Source organism: Eurosta solidaginis, chromosome X (assembly GCF_040869045.1).
Source record: "Eurosta solidaginis isolate ZX-2024a chromosome X, ASM4086904v1, whole genome shotgun sequence".
In the NCBI taxonomy this organism is placed as follows: domain Eukaryota; kingdom Metazoa; phylum Arthropoda; class Insecta; order Diptera; family Tephritidae; genus Eurosta; species Eurosta solidaginis.
Window position 1 is genome coordinate 48,590,028 of NC_090324.1, and position 20,632 is coordinate 48,610,659.

Sequence of the window (20,632 nt, forward strand, 5' to 3'; positions counted from 1 at the left end):
AATTATTAAATACACATAAATTACTATGTTAACATTTTTCCATTTTGTCCAAATGAAATGTGTGTTTTTATTTTTATTTATTTCAAGCCAAATGAAATGTATCGTATTTATCTTAATATATACATACCTATTTACCACCCCTGTGAATAGCGTAAATGTAAAAAGCAAAGACTTAAACAGTACAAAATGTTACTTAAAAAAAATGTATATTAAACTGACACCTTTATTGATGTTAATGACAAGCAAAGACTGAATTTAAAAAAAATGTTAGTACGTAAGCCATTTTTTGTTTGTTCAAAGACTTAAAAACTACAAAATGTATATTAAACTGAACAGCTTTATTGAACTTAATAATAAGCAAAGACTGAATCAAAAAAAATTTTAATACGCAAGCCACTTTTTATTTGTACATATCGCTCGTTTCATAGAAAATTGATGTAATCCAAAATTTAAATTTTTTGAGATTTTATGATACCCCGAAACAGCCTGCTGGTGCGATTATACTCAGAGATTAGAATACTCCAAAGTTCAAAAATGGCGGTCATAGCTATCTTTGAATCTCATTTTTATAATGGAGCTTTATGAAGAAATAAAACATTGTTTGCGTTTTCCCAAAAAATGTAATTACAAATAATTTCTATCCTATTTTTTCAACTGTCAATAACTTTTGACCGATTCTCATGATTTTTCTTTGAAATTTTCGTTATTACCTTTACTTTTATATAAATTTATAAACAATTGCATAGTTTAAAAAAAAAATTTTTAGTATTTAGTAAAAAAGTATGACTTTTTTTCAAAAATTAATTTCTCAAAAAGGGTTATTTCTTTTTTGTTTAAACTTTTTCAACTTGGGTAAATATCCATTGGCCAAAGCTCGTTGTTTTCGAAATATGAATTTTTGAATATTAATCTTTTTTCCAATATATTAATGCATTACATATCAGCATACAAGGCGATCAATGCCAAATGCTTAAAACTAATTAAAATATCATATTTATTATTCAAAACAATCATTTGTTGTTATTTTTCAGAATTAAAGTGATTTTGTAACACGACATGGCAATAGCTCTTGTGACGGTATTGGAGGTTTAGTGAAATATTTTGTCTCATACATACAATCTCCGTAGTAGAGTCGGGAGCAATGCCGAGCTTCAGCCGCTGCCCCCCGTCTTCTTCCACTCTTTGCCACTAGCAATTGTGTAGATCAGGGAAACAGACTCTTAGTCCCTGCCTCCCTTTGCACCGTTTACCAGCATAGAATATATACTGTAACGAATTTACTGTAACTCCGCTTGCTTCTTACGTTCGTATCGCTAAATTGTCGAATAAATAAATCGAATATTTAATAATGCAAAACGGTCTTTATTAGACTACTTTGAATAACACTTATACTTCACAACTGTTATCGTGTTTAAATCAAACTGCTTGACAACTCAAATCAAACTGGATTACTTCTTACTCGCTTGCCCCGCTTTTATAGTTTACGCTGCATACTTCTAGGCTCTTCGATTTCCAGAACTTACTAGTTGTTTCGGCTACAAAATCGCCAGCCACAACTACGTGCACAAATTATTGCTCTCTATTGTGACAACTCAGATAAGATATATGCATGTGTTTGTAGTGTACAGTCTCCCGCACACACATAAGCGTATAAGTAAATTCATCGGTGTGTGACATCTCATCTCTCGCTGCCTTGTATGTAAATGTTGCTCGTCGGAATGTGTACATATATGTAGACGCAATTATTGATTCGTTTATGTAGATACATAATGATTGAATTATTGATGTGAATTCACGTCACTGCTTAGCATCGGCCTGGAGATGGCAGCACTCCTCAGTTTTGCTAATATTCGTAACATTGCCCTCCACCTAAGTCTGATCGTCCCGATCAGACAAATCTCCCAATCTAAACGCCGCTAGCATCTCCAAATGTACCACCCTTCTACTCCGTGGTTTCCCAGTGGTTTGTATGAGGTAGATAGTATCACTGATCTTCTTCACAACTTTGTACGGGCCTTCCCAACTGCACCGAAAATTGGCTGGAACACCTTTCCGCCGGTGAGGGTTGTTTATCAATTCTCCCTCCAAGAAACCTTCCGAATTTTTGTTTTCGTTGTACCCGCGTTTCATCTTACTACTCATTATTCTTGATCGTTCCCTCGCACTCTGTTGTTTAGCCAATGAACTTCTTCGCAGAGCTTGCACTTGACAGATTGACTTTGCATCATCATTATCGTCTTGATGTTTCACAACAGTAGTGCGCGCTGGCTTGAAACCACCCTTGCATTCTTTCTGAAAAATTCCTTGAGTCGTTTTAGTGCGTCCATTAGGGTTTGTCAATGCCGGTCTTTTTCTCGCAGGTACTTTTAATTTCGCTTTATTTGGCCCATTCGATCCATCAATCTTTTCTTTTGACTTTCGTGGCCTTTGTCGAGTCTTCTCCACCATTACTCGATTACTACTGAACCCTTTCTCCAACTTGAAGTTAAGTGGTATATCCTGGTTCTCATGACGCATTACCCTTCTCTGCATATCGATCTTGATGTCATGGTCAACCAAGAAATCCACTCCCAATATAACTTCATCAACAATCTCCGTCACAACAAATTTGTGTAGGACCATGACCTTCCCAATCAATACTTCACATATCACTTCTCCCTGAACTTGGTTATACTCGCCAGTGACCGTACGCAACTTTGCTCCAGGTAACGGTTTTACTCTCCTGTTGACCAAGTCTGATCGGATCAAGGAATGAGATGCGCCCGTATCTACAGTCAGTATTCGTTCTTTGCCATCCACATTCCCTCTGACGGTAAGACTGCTTGATTTCCTTCCAATTTGCGACACAGTTATCACAGGGCATTCAATAGCTGGATCTAGCTCTCTACCTCTTACTCGCTCTTGCTCATCTCCTCCAGCTTTGCGTTTACGGCCACCCACATTGTTGGAACTATTAAGACCAAGATCGCAATGACGTGCTATGGGACCGGACTTCCCGCATTTGAAGCATTTGATAACTTTTTCACTTCGCTTTTGCGATCCTTTCAGTGCCTCCAATATTGCGTCTACCCACTCTGGCCTTTCTACTTCCACACGGCGTGCTTTGAAAACTGGCTTACACAGAAGCGATCGTACTCTGGAATAGTCTGTAAGATTTCGGCAACTGGTCCTTTCAATGCTACGAAGAGCGCGGCAACTTTATCTTCCACATTCCAGTTGTTCACTGCTGCGGTCTTCTCAAACTGTAGCTTAAAGACCTGAAAAGGAACAGAACCGTCAAAGGATGGTGTCTTTACCTTTGGATTACTCGCTGAAACTGTTGGGCGATTTAATTGCAACTCCTCTATACGACCTCTCAAAGCTTCTGTCTCAGCATCAATTTAGTTCTGGAGCTGCACAATTTTGTATCCTGTGCTTCCAGCTTTGATGTCACCCTTGCTTCCTGTGCTTCCAACTGCGAAGACATTTGCGCCACCTGCAATGATAAGCGCTCCTCTTGTGCTTCCATCTTAGATGTTATACGTATCTCTTGCGACTCCAGTTGGGATGCTATACGTGATTCCAGTTGGGATGTTATATTTGTCTTTTGTTCTTCCAGTTGTGATGACACGTTGGTGGATATTTGTGATGACATTTCGGACATTTGTGCCGATATTGCAGCTAATATCATATTCAAGTCTGTGTTCGCCATTGTCTGCGGTGATTCATTTTTGTCCTCAATTTTTGTTGTTGTCTCGTCGCCACCAGAATGAAAGACATCATCGTCCACATTAATTCCTTCCGACTCCATTACCTCTCGTAGCCGTGTTTGAAGTTCGACCTTATTGCCGGTTGTATTCAATCCACGGTTCTCCAACTCCTTTTTCAGTTGATGGATCCTTAATTCACTTAACTTTGCCATGTCCAAGATGTATTCGCAATCTTCGGAATTTATTCAACAATTCCTCTTCTGACACCAATTGTAACAAATTTACTGCAAATCCTCTTGTTTGCCCTTCTGATAAGTTCGAATCACTAAACTGTTGAATAAATAACTCCAATTTGTAATAATGCAAAACGGTCTTTATTAGACTACTTTGAATAACACTTATACTTCACAACTGTTATCGTGTTTAAATCAAACTGCTTGACAACTCAAATCAAACTGGATTACTTCTTACTCGCTTGCCCCGCTTTTATAGTTTACGCTGCCTACTTCTAGGCTCTTCGATTTCCAGAACTTACTAGTTGTTTCGGCTACAAAATCGCCAGCCACAACTACGTGCACAAATTATTGCTCTCTCTTGTGACAACTCAGATAAGATATATGCATGTGTTTGTAGTTTACAGTCTCCCGCACACACATAAGCGTATAAGTAAATTCATCGGTGTGTGACATCTCATCTCTCGCTGCCTTGTATGTAAATGTTGCTCGTCGGAATGTGTACATATGTGTAGACGCAATTATTGATTCGTTTATGTAGATACATAATGATTGAATTATTGATGTGAATTCACGTCACTGATTAGCATCGGCCTGGAGATGGCAGCACTCCTCAGTTTTGCTAATATTCGTTACAATACGTTTGCGACATCCGCCAATGCAGCTCCTGCCATGGACGGTGCCACTTTCCTAGATGTTCTGGTCTCCGCGACGGCAACCCCACGACGGGTTTCATTGCGCCATGTTGCCAGGTCGCAAACCCCAATCTACCGGGAACCCCAATGCTTGCCCAAGGACGCCCAGTCCCAGGCCACAACAGCAGTTGCGTCCTGGCCTTCCTCAACCCAGGCGTAGTCACCCGTCACTTACTCCCAGAGTGGCAACGTCTCCCCCTATGCACTTCAGAATTCTGCAGTTAAACTGTAATGGATTAACTGGGAAGATCACGGAGATAGTCGATTTCATGAAGCGGCACAACATCCGCACTGCTGAGATTCAAGAGACTAAACTCACAGCAAGATCTGCACTGCAAACCTGTTCTGGGTATAATGTCCACAGAAAAGATCGCATGAGCGGAAATGGAGGCGGCCTCGCGTTTATCATACACCACTTTGTGCAATATCATATATTTGATCCTGGCATCGACCGCAGGGAGAATGTCTTAGAACGTCAATGCCTATCTGTCCGGTCAGGCGATGCAAAATTAGAAATCATCAACATCTACATCCCTCCTGTCACCTGTTGCCCCAGTGGATACCGCCCTGATATCAGCGCCGTACTCAAGGGATATAAACTAACGCATCAGATTGCTTGTGGATGAACACATGCGGGCGAAATGGGAGGAGCACCTAAGAGGTTGTAACCTCTCTACCGGTGTGGGTAAACTTTGGTCCACCGTAAAATCCCTATCGAATCCGTCTAAGCACAATGACAAAATTACCATCGCCTTTGGCGATAAAGTGATGTCGGATGCGAAAAAATGCGCGAGCGCTTTCTGCCGACAATATATAATGCATTCTACGGTCGGCAAAGATAGACGGAGTGCCAACAGATGTGCACATAAACATATATTCAGCGCGTCTCCAATTACCATCACCGCCAGAGAGGTTGAGGACGCCATCGGTCATGCTAAACCATCCAAAGCAGTGGGCCCAGACGGCATAGCCATGCTTAAGGATGCTTAAAAGCCCGGGGAAAGAGGATTTCAAATATTTAGCACATGCCTTCAACCTGTCTCTTTCCACCTTTGTCATTCCCGAAAAATGGAAAATGGCCAAGGTGTTGCAGCTACTAAAGCCTGGGAAACCAGCTAACATAGGAGAGTCATATCGCCTGATATGTCTCCTATCGCCTCTTAGCCAAGACGCTTGAAGCCATTTTGCTCCCCTACTTCAAAGCAAATTTGCAGCTAGCCTGTCATCAGCATGGCTTTATGAAACTCCATAGCACCACCATCGCGCTAAATGCCATCAGCACCCAGAAAAATTGCGGTTTAAATCAAAACCCCCACCATAGAACAGTACTCGTTGCGCTAGGTCTATCAAAAGCTTTTGATACGGCACGTTACTTCAAGACCTGGAAGGGTCTACCCTTCCTTCATGTCTTAAAAGGTGGGCCGCAAATTATCTGTGTGGTCGGTAGGCATCGGTTCAATTTAGAAATCAAACATCAAAACCAAGAAGAATTAAACAAGGGATGCCACAGGGTGATGTTCTATACGCCGATAACTGCACAATAATGGCCACAGGCCCAGGCCCACAGATCGACGAGCTTTGCAATAGAATAAACGACTACCTCTCTGACCTCTCCAGTTTTTTCGCCTCGCGAAACCTGGCATTCTCACCGACTAAATCCTCCGCGACCTTATTTACAACATGGACATCCCAAATGTCGACCATTTCGAACATCAACGTCGATGGCACTACGCTACCGACTGTCCTACATTTTGGTGAGCATGCAGCCGCAATTGTGCCGAAAATCCAGGGCCGTAATAAAATCCTCAAATCCCTTGCTGGCAGTACTTGGGGAAAAGACAAAGAAACGCAAATTACCACATACAAAGCAATTGGCCAGCCGATTGCATGCTACGCGTCCCCTATACGATCGCCAAGCCTAAAAATTACCCACTGGAAGAAGCTACATGCCTGCCAAAATTCTGCTCTCAGAACCGCCACATTAAAAAAAAAATCACAGTTTCTGTATTGGGTCATGAAGCATATTTTCATAAAAAATTAGTCAACACAATAAATAAACTCGAAGCTCGTGTTGAGAGGGTTTCGGAAAATTTATTTGTTTTTTTTATCCTTACAAAAACAAATCGTTTTTTAGTGTAACTTTTTTATTTGACATCCGATTGATATGGCAAAATGTTTACCTTGAGAGCCAATTTCGGTAATAGTCTAGTTGAGGGGTCGACTGCTAATACGCAACCAAAAATATCGAGAGAGGTGTCAATCGACGTGTCTTGATATCAGTATTAATAATCCGAAGGCGAAAAATAAAAATATTAACTCGTTCAAAAGATATTAACGAAAAACCGAAAAAAGACCCTCGGGTACCTCCGAAACGGGGGTCGGATGCATAGTATTTTTGCGCAGAACACCTTTCTGCGTTGGCGGCCTTCGGCCGCGCTTATAAAAAATAACCCTGGGCTACGCCATGCCAAGTCCGGGTGTGTGGTATAACCGTGGCTACCGCCACGGTGATGCTCAATTTTTTTTGGTGGGTACAACACAGCAACAACCTCATGAAAATCGCCAACTTCAACTGCAAATATCTCCGGACAGAGATAAAATATTTCTTTTCCGCCTTCGGATTATTGTTCCTGAGATTAATACGCGTCTTTTGACACCTCTCTCGCTATTTTTGGTAGCGTATTAGCAGTCAAACCCTCAACTAGACTATTACCCCAATTTCTTCTAGTGTCCTTTTGAGTTCGGAAGTCGTTTTCACATAGTTGTGTCAGCTACCGAGTTGTAGGCCCTTAAAATATTATTTTTCTTTCATCAAACAGAGGGATAAAAATATTCACCAAACATAAAAAATATTGGAACTTCTTTGTTTAAAAACTTTGTCAAATAATTCAAAAATAACATTGCCATGAATTTCAAAGCACTTTAATTTGACGAACCAAAAAGATTATTTTAAGGAACAACCCGGTCTATTGCACACTTGCTACTAAGCTACCAAAATGAATCATGTAGTATTGTTCTGTTGTATTGCCAGGAAACTTCACCATGAGGTGTCATGAAGTACTCCATAAATTGTTCACGCACATTTACTGCATTGCTTGCTGGCCTACCTAAAGTACTGCTTGGCCGAATTGATGGGAGCATTCCGCTTTCTCCAAGCTCCATTCGCCAATTACCTTGAACAGCAACACCATTTGGCTCACTATCTACGTCAGATATTCTCATATATACTGATTTGCGGCTTAAAAGAAAATTGTGTAGGACGCAAATGGCCAGAACAATAGCTTTCGCGTATACTGGTTTCACGTCCATTGGCCTTCTCAGAATTCGGTACCGCGATGCACATATTCCGAACACATTTTCAACTACATTTCTGTCTCGAGATAGCCTATAGTTGAAAATTTTGTGCGACATAACTTGTTCACGATAACAAAAAGGTTTCATTATGTACGTTTTCAAAGGAAAAGCGTCGTCAGCAACAATGACAAAAGGCATTTCATTTCCTTCATGTGGAAGTGGCTTCGGTGGTGGAAAATTAATTGTATTTTCAGAAAGTGCAGTAGAAAGTGGACACCTGTGTATTTTGGAATAAGAGTTAATGATTATTTACACTAAATTTCAAGATTTTGTAGCAGAATTACCTTCCAAATACACCACCATCAGATTCACGGCCATATGCTCCAACTTTTACAAACAAAAATTTGTAGTCGGCGTCCACTAGAGCCATGAGAACAATGCTGTTGAATTTTTTATAATTGAAGTACTCAGAGCCGCAGTTTGCAGGTGCCTGAATAGCTACATGCTTCCCATCAAGTGCCCCACAGCAATTACGGAAATTCCACCGCTGTTCAAAACGTTGAGTAATTTCTGTCCATTCTTCATGACTGCTGGGAACCTTGACGAAATATAACCACCATTAATATATGTGTAGATTTCTGACTGATTAAAGAAATCACATGAATACTCACTTCTAAAAAATCGTCTTTCAAAGCTTCATAAATAGCACGACATGTCTCACGTATTGCATGACAGATGGTAGTTTTTCCCAACAGGAAAACAGTCATCAGGCTGGAAAAGCTATCTCCTGTTGCCAAGTAACGTAAAGTTACTGCCAACTTCTCCCCTACCGAGATGGCATCCCGGAACTTCGTATTAGATTTGTAAACGTATGGGGTTATGCGCTCCACAAGAAAGTCAAAGTCCTCCAGAATCATCCTCAAAAAATTGTTACACCATTTTGGATCTAGCACGAACAGCTTAGAACGCAGTGTAGCGTAGAACCCACATGTTCCTCTATCCCGAAGCCCTGGCCTAACCCACCACTGCTTCCGCTTCCTTAGCTGGTGCCGCTTTCTTCTCCATGCCCTTAGGCTTGTCACAAAACAAAGCGTCGCAGCAGCTATCGCCATTTGTTTATTTTTCAGCATTTTTTTGTTAAAATTAATTATTTGATCGACTTTTACAAAATTTAATTCACTCTCGCACTCTACTTTTATTTTTGTCTTTTGTTCAGAAGAATGCAACAGCTGATGGGCTGTCAAAAATATTTACTTAACGTTTGACATCAGTGGTGAAAACTGGATGGCAATCGACTGACACCAGAATTTGATGACAGTCTTTAACACACAATGCTATATCGACTTCATGCCAGTTTTTTATATGTAATGAAAACACATTTGACACCAAATCGCCATGGAGACAGTTAAGTCAGTATTTGATGTCAGTAATTTTGACATAATGAAAACCAGCCTTAACATTGACAATCGGCAAATGCATTGATCGGGGTGATTGACTGATTAGGGTGTGAACAGACAAGGGTTTCATATTCGGCATTCTATTGATGTTGGCTCGCCGCTTGTGTAAGGTCAATGTAATTTATGTCGCCCAATATTGTAATATGATAATGTTTTTATTGTGTGTTCGGTTCAGAAGAAATGTATTGGTATAGAAGTTCATGATACGTATTGCCGCAAATATATTGCTTAGCGGGCATGACGTATAATGCTATACCATCCGCCTTAGAAAAAGAGGATTATATAATTGAGTGAGCAATTGTATAATACTCTTTGTTTGAATTTTTTAATGATGTTACTGTAACTTGACATAATAGTTACAGAGTGTTTGTCCTTTGTGTCTAATCTGCTGACCTTCATACTTTTATTATTTTTACAATGTTTTGTACAATTTTATTCTTTTAAATCCGATTATTTTACTTATTTTACAATTTTCATTTATTTTATTTATTTTACATTTTTCATTTATTTTCTTTATTTTGCATTTTTCATTTATTTTACAGAGCTGGATTTTAAATGTGTCGACCCATCCAAAATCCGCTTTTTAATTTTATTAAATAAGATAGTAAATTGGAGTGTATTTCACTATTTAATGTTTTAAAAAAAGATGTTTTAAATGGGTTTAACTCTATTCTTTTGAATTATTAACTCCTTCATGATACGTAATGCCGCAAATGTATTGCTTAGCGGGCAAGACGCATAATGCTATACCATCCGCCTTAGAAAAAGAGGATTATATAATTGAGTGAGCAATTGTATAAGACTCTTTGTTTGAATTTTTTAATGATGTTACTGAAACTTGACATAATAGTGACAGAGTGCGTGTCCTTTGTGTCTAATCTGCTGACCTTCATACTTTTATTATTTTTACTATGTTTTGTACAATTTTTTTTTTAAATCCGATTATTTTACTTATTTTAGAAATTTCATTTATTTTATTTATTTTACATTTTTCATTTATTTTCTTTATTTTGAATTTTTCATTTATTTTACAGAGTTGGATTTTAAATGTGTCGACCCATCCAAAATCCGCTTTTTAATTTTATTAAATAAGAGAGTAAATCGGAGTGTATTTCACTATTTAATGTTTTAAAAAAATATGTTTTAAATGGGTTTAAGTCTATTCTTATGAATTATTAACTCCTTATCTTTATTGTTCCTATTAGTAGTTTCTTCTCTATGTGGTATTAAAGTAAAATTGTTATATCTTCAATTTTGTTTACCTTATACCTTCCTATTGTCTAGCTTGTGGCTAGCTTCTTCTCTAACTAATACTAGATCACCTATTTTTATTTCTTTACTGGTGCTACTTTTATCATAATTAAGTTTTTGTTTTTCTTTGACTTCTTCTACTAATTTTCTAGCTCTTTTTTGTGCTATTTGAAGTATATATTTTATTTCTTTGTAATATGCTTCGTGGTTATACACTGGGCTTATTTTATTCTCATCAAGGAATTCGTATATTGGTGGATTTTTCTAAATATTAGCTCGTAAGGGCAATACCGGTGTACGGTCGATGGGGTCGTGTTGTAGCAGTAGGCGAAATACCTGAGGTATTCGTCCCAATCATCTTTATCACTGGATATGTATGAACGTACATATTCGTTAAATGTCCTATGACTACGTTCTACAGTGCCTAAAGTTTGGTGATGGTGGGGTGTTGAGGTTTATGCTCAATTCTTAGCACTTTGCATAGTTCTTCGAATAAGCAATTTTTTTATTCGGTTCCCATGTCTGTTAGGATTGTTTTCATGCACCCATAGACCAGAATATTATTGCGTGTTTGCTCTGGACTGGAATTGCTACTAAATATTTGGTGAGATTGCATATGATGATAACTGCTTATTCGTTTCCATTTATCGATTTCGGTAATGGTCCGACCGTATCGATCTATACTATATCGAAAGCCTTCGGAGGTGTCTCCGCTATTGTCATTGGTTCCTTTATATGCTTATTTATTTTGTTTTTCTGACAGTGGATACAGTTCTTTACGTATTTTCTTACGTCGTTTTTCAGGTTTAGCCAGCCATATTTCTGCTTGATTTTATTTGTCATGCGATTTATTCCTGGGTGGCCACCACTAATAGGATCGTCATGATATTTTTGCAGAATTTCCTTAATTTTCCCGGGATTAGTCACATATGTAACCTCTTAGGTTAATGCAATTGTTAGTTTTTTGAGAACCTTATTTCCTATTTCAATAAATTTTCCTACTGCAGTATAATTTCTTTTAAACAATTTGTCCCCTAATGACAACTGTATTTGTACAAGGCCTAAATTGCCGGCTTCTCTTTCGAGCCTGGTAAAGAATTGTCCTAAGTCAATCTTATCCTCAACAATTAGATTGCTTGAATCAAAATGGCTACAAATTTTCTTTCTTTTTTTGAAATAGAATTTCGAAGGATTGAAAACGAGCTCGACTAGTCTTTTTACTTCAAATTTATTTAGCGCTTCATATATTTTGGGGTTCTCTGTGTGACTTTCTTTAATTCTAATGTTATTTTTTACATTTTTAGCTGCTGATCTTGTTGAAACTTGCATTATTTTGCATGCTTCCTTTGACATTTGTTTTAGATTTGTAATATTAATGCGAGACAATGCGTCCGCTACATGATTTTCTTTTCCAGCAATGTACTCCACTTCGAAATCGTACTCTTCTAACTCAAGTCTTATTCTTGTCAATTTAGATGAAGGATTTTTCATCGAAAAAAGATATGTTAAGGGGCGATGGTAAGTTTTAATTAAGAATTTTCTGCCATAAACATATGGTCTGAAAACGGTTATGGCCCAATGGATTGCTGCTAATTCTTTTTCTATGGTAGAAAATACGAAAAGTTTCTTATCTGAACAATCGGTTGTATGAGATACACACTATATATAACACCGATCTATAAAATTTTTTCAGACAACAATGAATGCTCTGTGCGTAAGCATTACGTGAAATTTGAAGCTTCTAGATGTTAAAATGGAGCATAAATTACGAAATGTTTCTTATCTGAACAATCGGTTCTATGAGATATACACTATATATACCACTGATCTATACAATTTTTTCAGACAACAATGAATTCTCTGTTCGTAAGCATTCCGTGAAATTTGAAGCTTTTAGCTGTTAAAATGAGGTAGAAATAACGAAAAGTTTCTTATCTGGTCAACCGGTTGTATGAGATATACACTATATATACCACCGATCTATACAATTTTTTCAGACAACAATGAATGCTCTATACGTAAGCATTTGGTGAATTTGGGAGCTTCTAGCTGTTAAAATGAAGCAGAAATTCCGAAATGTTTCTTATCTGAACAATCGGTTGTGTGAGATATACACTATATATATCACCGATCTATACAATTTTTTAGACAACAATGAATGCTCTATACGTAGGCATTCGGTGAAATCCGAAGCTTCTAGCTGTTAAAATGGAGCAGAAATTACGAAAAGTTTCTTATATGAACAATCGGTGGTATGAGATATACACTATATATACCACTGATCTATACAATTTTTTCAGACAACAACGAATGCTCTATACGTAAGCATTCGGTGAAGTTTGAAGCTTCTAGCTGTTAAAATGAGGCAGAAATTACGAAAAGTGTCTTATCTGAACAATCGGTTGTATGAGATATACACTATATATACCACCGATCTATAAAATTTATTAAGACAACAATGAATGCTCTATACGTAAGCATTTGGTGAATTTGGGAGCTTCTAGCTGTTAAAATGAAGCAGAAATTCCGAAAAGTTTCTTATCTGAACAATAGTTTGTATGAGATATACACTATATATACCACCGATCTATACAATTTTTTAAAATGGAGCAGAAATTACGAAAAGTTTCTTATCTGAACAAACGGTTGTATGAGATATAGAGTATATATGGGCAAGTCCTGGTCGCGACATTTGTACGCATTTAACTCTGGTTTAATTGGAAGCCAAGCAGCGGACATGTTGCAATTTATAATGTTTGTGATACACTGCAAGAAGGCTTTTTTCATAAAATTGTTCGGTACTTTTAACCCTTAACTACTTATATATGTACCGCTCTGTTGTAGATTTGCGAAATTTCAATTTTTTTTAGAAGGTCGGATGTGGTCTAAAGCACGGTTACGGACGCGAAATTTTTTTCTCGATTAATAAATCTTTTACGCGATATACCCCCAAGAAGTCTTAGCTTCTCTTGCAATTTTCTGTGTGCCACCAATTTTTAATCTTTCCTGCAAATTGGTCGATCCTACAAGTTATATGCTGACTGCGTTTAGAAAAACTTTTATAGGTGAAGTATATTTGATGTTGTTGGTGCCGTGACATGCACCTGGGTCCTCGGTATGAAAGGCCAATACCATATATATAATACTCCTATATTGCTAATAGAAAATGCGCGCAATGAGTTTTGAATTCGAAATCAAAAAAAGACAGCCTTCAAAATTTTTGTGTTTGTAGCAGCATAAGTGGGACAAGAAAAAGTTTAAATTTAGGTACATTCGATTATTGAATACAAAAACAAAAACATTTAAACATCAATATATCGGCACTCTGATGTTTGTGAGTGTACCTAGCCAGTATTAGCAATATAGGAGTATTACATACATATATGGCAAATACATTACCTCTATACCACACTGGTCATCTCAATGAATAACATATGGTAAATCGGTTAATTTTATTTTTATTGAAACTCTTATAAATAAATTAACGGAAATTATGTCAAGTGCAGCAATGAAAATACTAATAAGAAATTAAAACTAAATGACGTGCATGTTTTTGTTTTACTGTATTTAATGTTCTTTTTAAAGATAAAGCTGTTCGACCGGCTTCAATATAGTTGGTATCGATTAAAGAAAAGGTGATGGAAATTTTGTATGCCGTAAACATTTGGAACATTTTCCCATAGCTTAGTAAGTTTTGGACAAAAACTCTCGATTTCAGTTCCAGATATATAAACTGGGTTCACTCCGGATATGTTGCTCTGAGCGCATTCGAAAAAGGATAACGCATCCTTAAGAAAAATATTTTTTGTTTTCACGATTTGCCAAACTTTCCTTTTGATGACAGCTCCTATACCATCTACAGCGCCTTTTCCATGTGAAGTGGCGAAGAAATTCCACTCGAAAATTTTGCAGTTAAAGTCACTAGCAAGAACCGGAATACTTGTAATAATAAATTTATTTTTGAACTGTCTCGTACTTTCGTATGAGAATATATAAATTATTTCAATTCCTTTGTGTTCCTTTTTTATGTTACGCATGATCTTTGAAATGAAACAATAAAGATCATATTTATTGTGGTTTAATTTGACACTTATGATTGCAAAGGATTTAGTTTCATCGAAAAGCCAAGCAACACATGTGGAGATAGTGATTTGACTATAACTAAAATGTGCTTCTTGAGTTTCGTTTTGGTAGGACAAGCGATAGTTTTCAACAAAGTAAATTTGCAAGACTACTGTATTTGTTGTTAAATTTGCCTTTCTGCTTTCAAAATACTTCCGTTGGGACCGTTTAATATAACAGTGCAGTTTAAAATCTGGCAATTGAATTTGAAGATCACGTATCAAATCTGCTAGTACGGCAGTAGTTTCATTTACCGGCAAGCGGTCCTACACTTTCCTCCACTGTTTCCATATAACTTCCCTGTTCATACTTTTTAATAAACCTATGGGAGTTATATCATGATTGATATCACGTACCCAATTCGCACACTCATTGGTCATACATTCTTCACTATTCACGTTACAACAAACTGTTGAAAGGAATTCATCCGAGTTCTTAGAAATATGTGATAAAAACTTTACAAACCTTCTAGTAAAAAACTAAAATTAGCGTGTTGCTTAAACACACACATACTATGTGGGAACTTGTTAGCTACCAGGACCTATGAAGGTCGCGATAAAAAAAAATTTCCTGCTTACGTTTTCAGAGGGAAACTCAGTTTTTAATGCTTCGTATGCTTCTCCTAACGTCATAACCATAAAATGTTTTGCAAATATTTCACCTTTCCTCAGCACTGTATCCTTTTTACCAGCAACTTATATGATAATTCCATCTTTTATCAAAACGCTTTTATAAGTTCCAACTGTCTCTGAGGGTGTGATACCTTCTCCCTATTCCCATGACAGCCTTTTTTAATTCGTTTAATTATACTCAGCGTGCTTTGCACACAGAGTATATTAACTTTGATTGGATAACGGTTGGTTGTACAGGTATAAAGGAATCGAGATAGATATAGACTTCCATATATCAAAATCATCAGTATCGAAAAAAAATTTGATTGAGCCATGTCCGTCTGTCCGTCTGCCCGTTAACACGATAACTTGAGTAAGTATTGAGATATCTTCACCAAATTTGATACACGAGCTTATATGGGCCCAGAATAGATTGGTATTGAAAATGGGCGAAATCGGATGATAACCACACCCACTTTTTATATATATAACATTTTGGAAAACACAAAAAACCTGATTATTTAGTAAATAATACACCTATAAAGTTTAAATTTGACGTGTGCACTGATATTGAGACTCTTGATAAAAGTTTGGAACAAAATTTTTAAATGGGCGTGGCACCGCCCACTTTTGATAAAATCAATTTTACAAATATACTTAATCATAAATCAAAAATGGTTAAATATATCGTAACAAAACTCGGCAGAGAGGTTTCCTTTACGATAAGGAATGCTTTGAAGAAAAATTAACGAAACGGTTAAGGACCACGCCCACTTTTATATAAAAGAGTTTTAAAAGGGTCGTTGACGAATAAAATAAGCTATATCTTTGGAAAAAAGTGTTTTATATCAATGGCATTTCATTTCTCAAGTGGATTTATAACAATAAATAGGAAAAACTTCAACTCTAAAATAATGGGCGTGGCACCGCCACTTTTATGACTAAGTAATTTTCTATGTTTCGGGAGCCATAACTCGAAGAAAAATTAACGGATCGTAATAAAATTGGGTACACAAATTTAATCTATAGCAGGAAATATTTCTTGAAAAAAATGGACGAGATGGGTTAAAGACCACGCCCAGTTTTATATAAAAGATTTTTAAAAGTGTCGTAGACGAAAATAATAGGCTATATCTTAGCGATAAAGAGCTTTGTATTAATAGAATTTTACATTGGAAATTGAATTATAACATATAATTTGAAAAAACTAAAATTTTTGAAAATGGGTGTGGCACGGCCCTTTTTATGACTAAGCAATTTTCTATGTTTCTGGAGCCATACTCGAAGAAAAATTAACGGATCGTAATGAAATTGTGTACCCATATTTTCCTTATAGCAGAAATTATTTCTAGTAAAAATGGACGGGACCGGTTAAAGACCACGACAACTTAGATAGAAAACAAGTTTAAAAGGGTCGTAGACTAGAATAATAAGCTATAACTTAGCAAAAGATAGTTTTGAATCAATGATATTTCACTTATGAATTTTTACTGTAAGAGGAAATGGGGAGACATTTTCTTTTAAGCGGTTGGTGCCACGTGTTATATAGAAAAGTAATTTATCTGAAATGAATAGTACAATTTAAGCTCACGCTGAGTATATAATGTTCGGTTACACCCGAACTTAGACACCTTTACTTGTTTTTGTATCACTTAGTTAATCATTTTTGTAATTGTTTCAATTTAATATTTCTATTACTTTATATATTTTACAATTGCCTATTTTTATACCCAGCTGTATTTGTGCACACTTTGATTGGATAACGGTTGGTTGTACAGGTATAAAGAAATCGAGATATATATAGACTTCCATATATCAAAATCATCAGTATCGAAAAATAGAATAGATTGGTATTGAAAATTAGCGAAATCGGATGATAACCACGCCCCCTTTTTATGTATATAATATTTTGGAAAATACAAAAAACCTGATTATTTAGTAAATAATACACCTAGAATGTTGAAATTTGCCATGTGGACTGATATTGAGACTCTTGATAAAAATTTGAAAAACAATTTTAAATGGGCGCGGCACCGCCCACCTGTGATAAAATCAATTTTACAAATATTATTAATCATAAATCAAAAATGGTTAAACCTATCGTAACAAAATTCTGCAGAGAGTTTGCCTTTACTATAAGGAATTCTTTGATGAAAAAATAACGAAATCGTTTAAGGACCACACCCACTTTTATATAAAAGATTTTTAAAAGGGTTGTGGACGAATGAAATAAGTTATATCTTTGCAAAAAAGAGCTTTATATCAATGGTATTTCATTTCCCAAGTGAATTTATAACAACAAATAGGAAAAATTTCAAATTTAAAAAAATGGGCGTGGCACCGCCCCTTTTATGACTAAGCAATTTACTATGTTTCGGGAGCCATAACTCGAACAAAAATGAACATATCGTAATGAAATTGTGTACGCATATTTTCCTTATAGCAGAAAATATTTCTAGTAATAAATAATAGTTTAAAAAAACTAAACAAACACGCTTTTATAGCAAACCGAACTTAAAAATAGAAAATAATTTTCAATTAAAAGGAGTTTATATAACAGTATTAGAAGGTCAAACAATCGTTTATAGTTAATCACATCAAAATAAAATTATAATAAAATGAGCTTAACACCGGCTTATAATGATTGAATTTCAATTATTATGTTTTCTAAGAGAAACTGAAAAGAATGAAACGTTTACTGGCATATTGCGATGGAACCATTTCGAAAACTGCCAACGTAATCATCATCAGGCAATTTTTGTAATGTTATCAAAGGTTTCACCGGGATTCGAACCGTGAATCACATGTTGAAACTGCAGTTGCCTTAACCACTAGGTTATCCTGAAACTAAACTGAACACGCCATTAAACAAACATACATAAATTATAATAAAATTTAAGTTATTAACATAATAATTTAATTCAGAGTAAAAAGCATGGGGTGCATTTGACTACACTTCATATCTGCCCTCTCAGATAGTTGCCAATAGAATGATTGTAACATTCAATATCAAGCAACCCACGCTTTTTACTGTGAATTAAATTGTTCTGTTAATAACTCTAATTTTATTATAATTTTATTTTGAGGTGATTAACTATAAACGATGGTTTGACCTTCTACTACTGTTATATAAACTCTTTTTAATTGAAAATTATTTTCTATTTTTTAGTTCGGTTTGCTATAAAAGCGTGTTTTTTTTAGTTTTTTATACTATTATTTATTTTTAATTTTTTAGTTCAAGTAATTTTATGTTTTGGTTGAGAGTTATGAAACCTCGAAACGCCAGCGGTCCATGGATAAATCCAACCCCACGGCACCGAAAAGGCCAAGACGCAGGAAGGATGGGCGCGGTCTTTCACCGAAATTGCCAAGGGTCGGCAGATTATTGGCATTATAGACGAGAGCAGCGAAGATGGCAGGATCCCGAAACAACAGTGGAAGTGGATCGAGACCGCGCTCGCTACAGTGGCCTTTAAGGTTAAGAAAGACAACCCTGGTCCATCGCCATCTTACACCGATGCAGGGTGGTTCCAGGGCAATGTCCAGCTAATTGCCTGTGCCGACGCCAGGACGGTAAACCTCTATAGGGCCGCCGTCACGCTGTAGGGGCAGTATATCCGGGCGCGCGCCTCAAGGTAGTGGAGGAGCGTGATATCCCCTCACGACCAAGGTCTAGAGCCTGGGTTCCAGTGACGCCAACGACCCAGCTGACATCCTGGAGCTGCTCCAGGAGTACAACCCGCCACAGGTTTGGAAGTCAACCCAGATAAAACCGAGCTTGTCCTCTTCACGAGGAGGTACAAAGTACCAAATCTTACACCGCCAAGTATTGGGGGTACGTTCTTAGCGTTTAGCGATCAAGTCAAGTACATATTTGGGAGTCATTCTGGATAGGAAGCTATTATTGGGTGGCCATATAGTGAAGCCATCCAAAAAGGCAGCAGCAGAGCTGTTCACCTGCAAGAGGGCAATTGGCACCTCCTGGGGATTCTCCCCTAAGGTGACCTACTGTATTTACACAGCCATTGTGCGTCCGATTCTTCTTTATAGCGCCTTGGTCTGGTGGCCTGCTCTAGCTAAAAGAACCTATCTTAAAATGCTTCAAAAGGTGCAACGGAGTTCCGAGCTTTGCATTATCGGGGCTCTCGGCCCCACTCCAGATTCCGTTACATATATACATGGATACATAGATACATAGATAGATACAGGCCAAGCTAATAAAAGCGTGTTAAAAAGGGCGCCAGTATGCTCCTTCGTAGATGTGCCATGCATCCACTTCTATCATTAATAAAGGAATGCGTTTTTCACATTATGTGCAAGGTTTCAAATCTGCGTCCATTTGAGGTGGTCACAAGTTCAATTGACCTTATATCCGTTAACCTTATGTGACCCCACCATCACATTATTGCATTGTCATCGAGCCTTGATACGTGTGCAAAGTTTCAATCAAACTTATGGCCATTGAAAGTGATAATAAGGCCAATTGAGCTTATGGCCGTTGACCTTATGTCACCACACCATCAAATTAATGCATTGTCATCGGTCCTTGATACGTACGCAACGTTTCAAATAATTAATCAGACTTCTAGAAACCTGTAAAATTAAGCTCAAAGATTCCGTTACATAGATACAGGCCAAGCTAATAAAAGCGTGTTAAAAATGGACGGGATCGATTAAAGACCACGGCAACTTAGATATAAAATAAGTTTAAAAGGGTCGTAGACTAAAATAATAAGCTATAACTTGGTAAAAAATAGTTATGAATCAATGATATTTCACTTATCAAGTTTTACTGTAAGAGGAAATGGCGACGCATTTTACTTTTAAACGAGCGGTGCCACGTATTATGTAGAAAAGTAATTTATCTGAAATGAAATGTACAATTGAAGCTCACGCTGAGTATATAATGTTCGTTTACACCCGAACTTAGACACCTTTACTTGTCTTAATTTGATTTATTTTTACAGTCTTGTAGACTTAAATTACATTTATGAGACCTCCCTATATTATTGCTAATTGATTTTTTGTTTTATATCAGTAAATTATCTATTAGTGATGTTCTTGTTGCATAAACTCTTTAAAACTGATTTTTTTCTTAGGTTTTTTGGTAACCTAGCTTCTACTTTTTCATAGCTTTCCCCTTCGTTTGCTTATATGTGTATGCTCGGTTCTTTACATCTATATATATAAAAAGAAGTGTACATTTTGATTGTCACTCCATAACTCGAGAACGGATAGAAAGATTGCCATGCAATTTTTAGGAAAGATAAAGGAAAGAGA

General features: G+C 36.9%; 2 protein-coding genes across 2 annotated transcripts in view; one reads left to right on the plus strand and one right to left on the minus strand.

Annotated features, from left to right (window-relative positions):
• The window catches only part of LOC137234912 (paired box protein Pax-5-like), a 2,462,599-nt gene that overhangs the window by 937,620 nt on the left and 1,504,347 nt on the right, over positions 1–20,632 (plus strand). The gene's annotated exons all lie outside the window — the stretch shown is intronic.
• On the minus strand, positions 7,606–8,765 carry LOC137234413 (uncharacterized). Its single transcript, XM_067757970.1, has 3 exons — positions 8,583–8,765; positions 8,256–8,509; positions 7,606–8,188 (listed from the first exon to the last, which is right to left on the minus strand). Exons 1-3 carry the CDS (start codon positions 8,676–8,678, stop codon positions 7,606–7,608), a joined length of 933 nt encoding a protein of 310 aa, XP_067614071.1. The 5' UTR covers positions 8,679–8,765.